The sequence below is a fragment of the Erpetoichthys calabaricus genome, chromosome 16, assembly GCF_900747795.2.
Source record: "Erpetoichthys calabaricus chromosome 16, fErpCal1.3, whole genome shotgun sequence".
Taxonomy (NCBI): Eukaryota; Metazoa; Chordata; class Cladistia; order Polypteriformes; family Polypteridae; genus Erpetoichthys; species Erpetoichthys calabaricus.
The window spans coordinates 78,625,411-78,637,711 of NC_041409.2; the positions used below are offsets into that span (position 1 = coordinate 78,625,411).

The 12,301-nt window shown below is 43.1% G+C and overlaps 1 protein-coding gene across 1 annotated transcript in view; it reads right to left on the reverse strand.

Annotated features, from left to right (window-relative positions):
- LOC114666944 (MAPK/MAK/MRK overlapping kinase-like) overlaps positions 1-12,301 on the reverse strand; it is a 55,601-nt gene that overhangs the window by 30,137 nt on the left and 13,163 nt on the right. The window contains exon 3 of the mRNA XM_028821997.2: positions 7,623-7,712. Within this exon, the coding sequence (XP_028677830.1) occupies positions 7,623-7,712 (90 nt within the window). The remainder of the gene's footprint in view (positions 1-7,622; positions 7,713-12,301) is intronic.

Genomic DNA, 12,301 nt, shown 5'->3' on the forward strand with positions numbered 1-12,301 from the left:
AATCCATACTACTTTATCACAAATGTAATTTACGATGGACTTACGCTTAGTTTCCCTACACTAGTTACAAAAAAACTACAGAGAGTCTCAGAAACAAAACAAGGTCTCACTCTGAGCCACAGAAAAAGCCAGAAAAAGCAAACCCCCTGTCTGAAAACAAGAGCATGCAACCCAGTGTCATATCGCTCCTATTTCTCATCTACCTTCTTCTTCTTTCGGCTTCTCCCATTAGGGGGTCACCACAGCAGATCATCTTTTTCCATATCTCCCTGTCTTCTCCATCTTGTTCTGTCACACCCATGACCTGCATGTCTTCTCTCACCACATTCATAAACCTTCTCCTAGGCCTTCCTCTTCCCCGGCAGCTCTATCTTTAACATCCTCCCAATATACCCAGCATTTCTCCTCTGCACATGTCCAAACCAGTACAATCTCGCCTCTCTGACTTTGTCTCCCAACCGTCCAATCTGAGCTGACCCTCTAATGTCCTCATTTCTAATCCTGTCCATCCTCGTCACACCCAATGCAAACCTTAGCATCTTTAACTCTGCCACCTCCAGCTCTGTCTCCTTTTTTCTGGTCAGTGCCACCGTCTCCAACCCATATAACATAGCTGGTCTCACTACCGTCCTGTAGACCTTCCCTTTCACTCTTGCTGATGCCCGTCTGTCACAAATCACTTCTGACACTCTTCTCCACCCACTCCACCCTGCCTGCACTCTTCTTTTCATCTCTCTTCCACAATCCCCATTACTCTGTACTATTTTACTGTTTATACTTGCGCACGTACTTTACGTAAATCTGGAGGAATCCACCAGGTGGCAGTGTGAGATATTATCATGGTGAGAACAAGTTCGGCTTCGCTGTGTTGTGAATTGCCTGGAACAGCCATTAAATTCCAATGACACCTTACTGCAATATCTCTGAAAAGGATGTTTAATGATTAAATCCATCAATCCAGAGATGTGTCCGTTCCAGCTAGCATTGGGTACGAGGCAGAAACAATCCCTGGACGGGGCCTCAGCTCATCGCCAGGTGAATACAAGCACACACATACACGCTGGCGTCATTTTAGTGTCACCAAATCTGCATATCTTTGAAAAGAAACTGGAGCGCACTGTGGAAACCCAGCAGGAAAACATGTAAACTCCAGGCAGGGAATACCAGCAACGTGACTCCCTGCAAGACAGCAATGGTATCACTCCGCCACCGTGTCACCCCATGTGTGTAATTATTACCAGTGTTCATTATTTAAACAAAATTAACGATTTATCTGTAAAATGTAACATACATACTTTAATGCATTTCATCATGAAAGTGATATCAAGTATAAATCTAAGGATTCTAAATGTGCAGAGAGTTGGAATATCATAAATGTAATGTGCTCAGTGTGGTGATCTATTGCTGTTTGCTGCTGCTGTCAGGTCAGGAGGAAGCCCCAGAAAATAAAGACGGCACAGAAGACGGTATGTGAGACTTTTAAAATGTATTGTGTCATTACGATCTGTAATATGCGATGCTTGAATATAAAAGCACCACGAATGCATCTGTATGTCGGCATTTTGCTTCACCACATCGAACCATTCATCAAACATCGAAGTGTGCACATCGATCCTACGAGGATCAGCATAGCGGCTTTCTGTCACATGTAGATAGTAAACAGAGACTCTGACCTCACATTCGGACTTTTATCACACTGTGCCCCCCCGACTTTTTCCTGGTACTGTCCTTAGACTTTCTTATTCTCTGCTGTCCTTCAGGATAACTGCAGCTGTACTGACTTCCTTAATCATCAAACAACCATTGCATTTTTGGAGTTCTAGTGTTTCATCTGGCATGACTGTGGCACCACATTTCCTGCGCTTAACTACCAATTCCTGTTCAAAAAGAACAAGCACTTGTGACCAGTCCTCTGTAAATATTTCAGCTCAAGCAAACATACAAACAAGGCCGTGTGCCCAGGCAAGCACATTTAGATGGAGAGTACGCAGAGTTACAAAAGCCTTTGTTCGCAAATACAAAGACATTCATCACTGAGTAACAGTTAACGTATGCAGGCAGCTCCAGGGGAAAAAATTAAAAATACACAAGGAAATAAATCTGCTAAGCAACAGCAAAATAATAAGTTAATCAATAAATATTATTTTGAATATGTATTTATTGTAAGGCTGTGTTTTAGACTCAGTTAGTGTATTAAAGAGAGGTCTGTGTTTAGTACTTAATGTTTATGAAGATCCTCTTCCAAGTCACACTGTCCCAGATACAATAATTTTATTAGTAATTAATTTAAAAAAAAAATAACAAATGAAACAAAACATTCAGTCTGCTGGGTCTGTTTGGTAAGCTATTAACCAATTTCCCCCCAATACCTCATCCAGATCATTACTAAAACCCGTCATGGTCTTGGCTTCAACTACATGACCTCATTCATTTGTTCCAGATTCCCAAGACCTTTTGTTTAAAAAGAAGTTTTTCCCGATTTTTCTTGATTGTAACCCCCTTGGTCTCTACTAGATGTCATTCATTGTTCTGCTGATGCCATTGAGAATTTCGAAGACCTGCAGCCTTCTATCCTGAGACTACAGAGTTGTAATTCTCTTGGCCCAGAGTCCCCATTCATGGTCCTGGAGCGTCATACTGGCTTCAGGCTGTCATTGCAACCAACCTACTAGAACCCAATTTGCACTGTCAGTATAACATGTGCTTTAGGTCTAAAGGTTTGCAGAGAACACCTAGAAAAGTCCTGCAGTGCTTCTAGGAACGTAACAGTGTTTAATGTACCGTATATACTTGTGCATAAGTTCTCCAGTGAATAAGTCAGGACTTGATTTTACCTTACACTCCAAATTGTAACCTTAGATCTTCAAATGAGTGTCGACTTAGAATTCCGAGAGCTAAACTTAAAAGAAGTGGTGATGCGGCCTTCTGCTGTTATGCACCTCAAATCTGGAATAGTTGACCAATAGAAATTCGCCAGGCTAATACGGTGGAGCACTTTAAAAAACTGCTAAAAACACATTACTTTAACATGGCTTTCTCGTAGCTTCATGCTAGTGTAACCCTGATATTCTGTATATGCATTTAATTACCATTTTTATCATATCTCCGCAATCCGTACTAACCCCTACTTTCTCTGCTGTTCTCTTTCCGGTTTTCTGTGGTGGTGATCTGCGCCACTACCACCTGATCAAAGCACCTTGATGTCCCTATGTTGATGGATTTAAACGCCAGAAGTCCACATGACCAGCATCATCAAGTTCTTCCATGTGAAGCCTGAATGCCATGAGGACTTATTGAGGTCAATTATGTTAGGTAGAATACCTAAAGTGGGCTGGGTGGTCTCGTGGCCTTGGAACCCCTGCAGATTTTATTTTTTTCTCCAGCCATCTGGAGTTTTTTTTGTTTTTTCTGTCCTCCCTGGCCATCGGACCTTACTTTTATTCTATGTTAATTAGTGTTCCCTAATTCTATTTTCTTATTTATTTTGTCTTTTTTCTCTTTCTTCATCCTATAAAGCACTTTGAGCTACATTGTTTGTATGAACATGTGATATAGAAATTAATGTTGTTTTTGTATAATTTCTGGTATTTTATAATGTCAGTTGTATAAGTCGAATGTGTAAAAGTCATGCTATTGGTCCAAGAGATTATGATACGCTAACGCCCACCTGAAAGAGTAACCACGGGGCACACGGCCTTTTTTTGTCTATGTGGGTGCGGCAATGCGCTGTGTCAGCGTGTGCTGCTAACCTCTCTCTCTGTTGTGCCTACGTGACCACACAGTGATACCCAAACTATTCTGAAGCGGCGTTTGCACTGTTTAGTGTTTTCTGTATCTCACGCCCTCATACACCTTTATCATAAGAGTATCCCTTATCTATGATGGAGCGTTCGATCAGAAGAAAATATGAAGCTGGTTTTAAATTAAAAGTCGTTGAAGTAGCGAAAGAAATTAGTAACTGCGCTGCTTCAACAAAATTCAATGCTTCTGAGAAATTGGTGTGAGATTGGAGGAAGCGAGATGTGAAAAAAAAGACAAATTAAGTGTGGCATTTTTGAATGGGCGTATAAGTCGGGGTCTGATTTTATGATCGATTTTTCGGGTGTCAAAACCCGACTTATACATGAGCATACACGGTAGTTGTGGTGGTCCGAAATTTGCCCTCCAGTTCACCTAGATTAACTATGCTGTTGCATGATAATTTTCTATTTTATTTGATCACCCATTCACTATCACAGTGACATCCTCGTCCGAGTTTGAGTAGCCTCCCCAGTGTCACCTGACCTCAGATCCAATAGAACATCAGTGGGAAGAGATGGAAGGATCTATTGGGAATACAAGCCCACCTCCAGCAATGAGACACAACAGAATCAATATGATCCCTTTATTCTATCCATGTTGTAGCAAATCCTGAATACAAATGGATGACCAACCCACCATTAGGCAGGTGTGGGTGACTGAAGGGCCTCCCACCGTGTTTCAGATTTTCTATGGGGTTTAAGTCTGGGCTTTAGTTGGGCCACTCAGTGACAGTCCATCTTGTCCCAAAGTCGCTCCAGTGACGTTCTGACTGCTCTGTATACTTCAGGTCATTGTTGTGCTGAAAGGTGAACTGCTGCCCCAGTCTGAGGTGGTGTGCACTCTGGTGCAGGTTTTCTTCAAGGACCCCTTTATATACGGCTTCATTTATCCTTCCCTCAGTTCTGACAAGTCTCTCTGTCCTTGTCCCAGAGAAGCACTCCTTATAGGACGATGCTGCCTCAACCATGCTTCACCCTAGGGATAGTATTAAGCAGGTGATGAACAATGTCTGATCCTTTGCCAGACATAGTGCCTGAAGTTGTGCCCAAAGAGTTCAATTTTTGTCTCATCAGACCAGGGAATCTTTTTCTTCACGCTCTCACAGTCCTTTAAATATTGTTTGGCAAACTTCAAATGGGAGTGAGCCACTCTGCTATAAACGCCTGATTAATGGAGTGCTGCTGAGATGGTCGTCCTACCAACAGGTCCAACCATCTCAGCAGATGTCTTCTAAAGCTCTGTTAGAGAGGCCATTGTGTTCTTGGTCACCTCCCTGACCAAGTCCCTTCTTGCCTGGTTACGTAGTCTGGTTGGCTGGTCGTCTCTAGAAAAAGTCCTGGCGGTTCAAACTTTTTCCGTTTTACAATTACTGAGGCCACGGTCCTCCTGGGAACACTCAGAGCTTCACAAATGGCTTTATCCCGTTGCCCTAATCTGTGCCTCACCACACAAGTCTACAAAGACGTCCTTGACTTTCATGGATGGTTTGTTGTCCTGACATGCGGTGTGAATTGTGGACCTTCTATACACAGACGTGTGACTTTCTAAATGATGTCCAGTCAGTTCAACATCTCAAGGAGAATTAAAACAGGATGCACCTGACCACAATCTGGTCTGAATACCTCTAGGAATGATTTTTAATAAATTTGCAAACCTTCAAACGCTTTGCTATGGGTTTGTTCATCAGCTGAGCCTCTGTGCTCCCTTTGTTCTTGTGAGTCCTGAGGTACGTTTCTACACGTGTTCTGGGAGTTTCCTACAGCTAGGGATTTGTGTGATTCACTGAGAAACACTCCCATTGCCTTTAGCACCCTTAATTCTGTGACCCTCACCTTAGACTCTAAAATCTGTAATATGATCAGATTCGATTAGGTCTTTATTGTCACATACACTGTGAGAGCATAGTGGACTTCTTGTGCCACAGTTCCGGGAGAGGATGGGCATGCAGGGAATTATAAAGAGGCGATAAGACAATAAGATGATTTTTCCTGCTTGTTATCTCCAAACTTTGTCAATATCATCCCTGTGTATACAAGTCTGCACAAGGCATCTGCAAGACCTGTGCCCTTATTTTCAGTCTGACAGTGTGACACCCCTTCTTCTCATGAGAAGCTATCCTCATGCGAAGCAATATCTCAGCATCCCCCAAAAACCCCCAATTATCAGCATACATAATTTTAAAATCTGTACATCGCCTGTACCTCACCCCTCATAAACTGTATGCTATGTGTTTGGCTGCTATTCCTACCTGTCACTTGTGTCCTTTATCACACATGTGCGAGTAGAAGGCAGCTAACAGACCTGGGGGCAGCGGGGTGCACTGACTGTCTTTCTCAGTTCCTTGCAGACCATTCTCAGGAAATCCCGCTAGGTTCTGGAGCTTCTGAGGACGCCACTTCTGACCCGATGACTTCACTTCTGGGGGTCTGACCCCCAATTATGACATCCCTTCTGGGCCCGCCCCCCAATGATGACGCCACATCCAGGCCCGACAACATCGTTTCCGGTTCCGACCCCAACGATGATGTCACTTCCAGACCAGATGACATCACTTCCAGTTCCGATGACATCACTTCCTGGTCCGGCCCCAATGATGACGTCACTTCCTGTACTGGACTTTAAAGCCACCATCTTGCCTCCAAATAATCAGTTCTGTTTTGGACTCAGCCCAGTGAACATCTCTGTTCAATTTCAAACCTATTTTGCAGCCGTGGAACAAAATACGGGCGGCTGCCCCAAACCTTTCTGATGTCTTTGTCTCATCTTTATTACACCTTTAAAAGTCCCTGGCACTTTTCTCCCTATGTTTTGGGACTGCCCTCCAGTTTTTGCTTTCTAAATCATGTCATTATTTTCTACCCCACTTAGTCCAGACCATGGTCACTGGTGGGGTCGGAACCTATCCCAGCTAGTATAGGGTTCAAGGCAGGAACAAACCCTAGACATGGCATCAGTCCATCATGGGGCAAACACTCACAGACACCCACACACCAGGACCAAGTTAGTGTCGCCAATTCACTTAATCTGCATGTCTTTGGATGGTGGGAAGAAACCGGAGCACCGTGAGGAAAGCCCACGCAGAAACGGGGAGAACATGCAAACTCCATGAAGGGAGAACCTGGGATGTGAACCCTGGTATCCTTACTGCGAGGCAGCAGTGCTGTCACTCCCCATCCTGCCGTCCGTGTTTCCGGATGCCCATCTGATGTTTTCTCTTCCCTTACCTTGACTACTATCCAGCGGAAGTTATTCTGTCTGGATGCCATCTCTGCTTAAACTAATCCGAGGACCTTGCTGAAAATCTCCAGGACTGACTCTCCTTAGATTTTAAGAAATCCTCTTTCTTTAATCTAATCTTTCTTGACATTTTGGTGATGCAGATCAAAGGATCATCCGGCTCCTGTTTAAAGAAGGGGCAGGCTACTGTGCATTTGATTCAGAGCTGGTTGGCAGCGGGGTCCGCATCATGTCACTAATCTTAATCCTTAACTTTCACCTTCTCTTATTTTCCTCTTTCCTCGGCGTCCCTCTAGCCTCTCTCACCAGTCTACACAAGGACCAGTACATTTGAATCCTATACAGACCCTTATTTATGGGAAAACTTGTGTTGGGCACATGCCTACTACCCTGGTTACAATTTGTTTTCTATGATCCCAGATTGTTTTCTTTTGCTTATTGAACATAAAATTTAAAAAAAAATTGATCATGAAAATACAATCAGATGATGTATAAATACAGTACATGCCCAATTGTGATTAGTAAGGAGCAAATCATTCAAGCAGACGTGACAGTACAGTAGGATGTTATGCGAGTGTTCTTACTAAAGTACTTCATGGAGCTGGAGGATGTTCGGATGCGGGCTGAGCCTTCTCATGGCTTGGATTTCACGGAGGTTGTTCACCTTTTCCATGCTGTACAAAGAAAACAAAACACATTATAATTAAAATTGACCTTTTGTTTGACTTTTTTTTTTGCCTCTGAACATCACACATAAAGGCCCCAAATTATACCCAAGTCGCACCTTTCCATTGTAATCCAATGTGTACATTAAAACTGTACCAACAGACTTACCCACCCCTCAGTTTTCTTAACTTAATCAGTTCAGGACAGGATTGTGGGAAGCCAACTAATGACAGCATCGAATGTAAGACAGGAATCAAATGTGGACATGGTGCCAATTGGTCTTAAACTGTGTTGATTTATGTGTACAAAAAACCCATGCAGACAAGGGGACCCATGATTCTAGAGCTGGGAGACAACGGTGCTGACCGCCACACCGCCTTGCCACATGTTTGCCACACACCACTAGACTGCTCACCTGGTCAGAGGGTGTCTGCTGGGCTCAAAAAGGACATGTTTAGGTGGACAGGGGGGATTCTGTATTACTAAGGACAAGGTTTCCATCAGGCACTCTGAGGAGCCTCCATTAGATTAGATGGGAAGTGTCTGTAAACCGCCATCTTCAGATTTTCTATGGGGTTTAAGTCTGGGCTTTAGTTGGGCCACTCAGTGACAGTCCATCTTGTCCCAAAGTCGATCCAGTGATGTTCTGACTGCTCTGTATACTTCAGGTCATTGTTGTGCTGAAAGGTGAACGGTTGCCCCAGTCTGAGGTGGTGTGCACACTTTTGCAGGTTTTCTTCAAGGACCCCTTCATATTTGGCTTCATTTATCCTTCCCTCAGTTCTGACAAGTCTCTGGGTCCTTGTCCCTGAGAAGCACTCCTTATATGACGATGCTGCCTCAACCATGCTTCACCCTAGGGATAGTATTAAGCAGGTGATGAACAATGTCTGATCCTTTGCCAGACATAGTGCCTGAAGTTGTGCCCAAAGAGTTCAATTTTTGTCTCATCAGACCAGGGAATCTTTTTCTTCACGCTCTCACAGTCCTTTAAATGTTGTTTGGCAAACTCCAAATGGGAGTGAGCCACTCTACTATAAACGCCTGATTAATGGAGTGCTGCTGAGATGGTCGTCTTTCTAACAGGTCCAACCATCTCAGCAGATGTCTTCTAAAGCTCCGTTAGACAGGCCATTGTGTTCTTGGTCAAGTCCCTTCTTGCCTGATTACTCAGTCTAGTTGGTTGGTCATCTCTAGAAAAAGTCCTGGGGGTTCAAACATTTTCTGTTTAACAAGTATTGAGGCCACAGTCCTCCTGGGAACACTCCGAGCTTCACTAATGGCTTTATCCCATTGCCCTGATCTGTGCCTCACCACACAAGTCTACAGAGACGTCCTTGACTTTCATGGATTGTTTGTGGACCTTCTATACACAGACGTGTGACTTTCTAAATGATGTCCAGTCAGTTCAATTTGTCACAGGTGGACTCCAATCAAGTTCTACAAACATCTCAAGGAGAATTAAAGCAAACAGGATGCACCTGACCACAATCTGGTCTGAATAACTCTAGGAATGAAAGATTTCACTTTTTGGTTTTAATTAAATTTGCAAACCTTTGCTATGGGTTTATCAGCTGACCCTCTGTGCTCCCTTTGTTCTTGTAAGTCCCGAGGTACATTTCTACACATGTTCTGGGAGTTTCCTACAGTTAGGGTTCTTTGGGGTAATGTGTCAAAATTTCTCTCATCTGTTCTCTCTTATAAAATTCCTTTATTGCCTCAATTATTTCTTCTTCTGGACTTTTCTGCTGTCACTCTTTCTTCTTTCCAGCAAAGGTTATTCTTTCTAGCACAATTGCAGCAAAATTAGCCTAAGCCTCTTCCTGGAAGTCTCCTAGTTTATTATCTTTTGATTTATGGAAATCCTGAGGGTGATCCTCATTGTTGAGGACTCGAGTGACTGGACCAGGCCAAGGGGATGTCCACGTAATGCCTGGCTGTGGTAGATAGAGGGTCATTTCTGGAGGGTGAGACTGGACTGTGTGTCTGCCTGGGGGGTTTACCAACCAGGATCCTAAGCTGTTTCGTCATCAGTACCAGTGCATGCTCCCCAACCTGACCTGTCCTGTCCTGTCCTTCAATGTTCACACTCACACACAGAGCAGCCCTGTCATCTTAGGCCAATCAGTCATTCCAAGACACACAGAAAGTCCACACGAACACAGGACGAGCATGCAACTCCATAAAGGCAGTGAAAAGGAGCTGGGGTCTCTAGATGGTCTAGGCAGCAGTGCTGTGACTTCAGTACACTAAACAGTATATCCTGAGATACATGGCCATGCCATGATGCCAGTTTTATGTGTGTACTGCTGAAAACCAAAGAATTCAAGTTACATTCGCTTTGGAGCTTTAACTGTCTGCAAAATCCCACTGACACCACATCATGTTATAAGACTGCGAGGCTTTGTCTCAGTGCACTTAAACAAAAACACAAACAATACCAGCAGTCCTGAGGAGGATTTAATTACGTTTCTCTGACAGCTGCTCGGTTTTCCTTTCTGTGTCTTCATATAACTGGCAGGTTGATTGTTCACAGACAACAGCTTGTTTGAACGTCTCTTGTCCATACAAGTATTTAGGAATCCCACTAATCTCCACTCATTGTGCCTGGCAGATGTCATCAGGTTGATACGTGAGTATGCACTTCTATCACTTTCACAACAGAACGTGGCTATGCGACTAACCTTCTCAAGAGAGGTGAGGAAACTGATCGATGGGGGCCTTCCGGTGTGTCTGGCATGAAGTGGCTACCTCAGAGTCCAGCCTTGGTGTTACTGAATAAAGGGGGCAATTTAGTGTTCCAGTCTTTAACTTTGCCCTGACATTTGTATGAACTGTACGCCAGGCTTCACTTGTGCTTGCAGATGTCATTGAAAATGAGCAGCATGCAGCAGTGTAGGTACCTCTATAGCACCACCTTTTGGAAAGCCACAGAACTGCATGATGTTCATTTTGAGTTTCACTTCATTGTCGTGTGTGAATTCTTACTAGCGTGTATCACCAACATGCAGCACTTTGCCAGTCCCTGGCATCATAATTGGCATGTACTATTATTCAAACATGGATCTTACCTTGGACAATCTGCTTTCTTCCTTTCCCAAAACTGATTTACGGTATATTGATTACAATGGGTAGCTAATACTGAATCAACTACAATAGTCACCCAACATCTCTGAAATTTTTAGGTTACCTTTTAAAGTAAACTTTTTGGGAAAGAAAAAAAATCCAGAGATTTCAACTAAATGCAAAAACTGACCAAGATGAGTTTTAGGACTTTAATACACTATAGCTGGTTAGGCCGATGTCACACTACACGACTTTAATTACAGCAGTTGCTGGATCTTGTTGCCTTGAAGATATCAGATTACACGACTAGCATTCATGGAATGATGAATTATATGATGTGCTCTCGACTTTTCAACACAGCTGCAAAGTGTTGTGAGCTTTGTGTATTTGGATGGCCACTTAATGGGCTGCCTAAAAGCACTGGTGGCTGTATGAATGTTTTCCAGGTGCAGTGAGTTCAACTGCAGTTTTACTTTTTCACGTCTGTCACGGTACAACAAACATGACAGACATTGGACAGACAAGCCACTCTTCTCTTTGCATGGTCCAAAATACCTGTTTTTTTCTTCTTTTCTTGTGTAATAAGTACTAAAGTTTAATATGTCACTGTGCTGTGTACAAAAAATATTTTATAAATCCACTCACATGTACAGCTAACACAAGGCCAGATTTAGCACACAGGGGCTCATCATTTAGAACTGCTAGGCAAGCCTTAGGAGACAAGAAAGGGACAACTACGAAATGGGCATTGTACTATTTCTGTGTGTCAGAATCAGCATGACATTGCATCTTCTTTTCCTTGTTTGGAATGGCATGATTTACCTAAGTGGGGGCATGCACCTGAAGAAAGAGTATAAAGCCTTGGAACATTGCCCGGCACACCTTCGAAGCCGACGGACGGATGGGAGATACCGGCATCCGATCCTGAAAATCCTTCTAGCGCAGTGACGAAAATGGCAGGCTCTATACACCGGGTTCCCACTTCGGTAAAGGTCTTGTCATGGCTTCCTTGTCTATTATGCTGCGTACATTGTCATTAAAGAAAGCAAAGTTATTTTTCCTATGTGATTTCTTACTGCCATATCACTAAGGGAGGGGTATCGCCTTTTAATATCATATTTACAGTCAAACTAAAAAGTATGTGAACCCCTAGGAATTATCTATATTTACAGTATGTCTAATTCCCATATAAAACATGGTCGTATCTTCATGTCAGTCACAATAATGAACAAACACAGTCTCCTATAACTACACAGATTTTCAGAGAATTTTTGACCATATTGAATAAATCATTCAAACTGTGAAACTGAAGGTTGGAAAAAGTAAGTGAACCCTAAGCTAATGACTTTCTAAAAAGCTCATTGCAGTCAAAATTTCGCACACCTGTAGTCCATTTAATGAAACCAGTTCAGAGGTGTGGCCTAGAATGACTTTGATTGGTCGAAAACACTATAAAGTTTGAGTTTGAGCTTTTGGCAAGAAGCATATCCAGCCTCGCACAAAAGAGCTGTCTGAAGAGCTGCGATTAAGA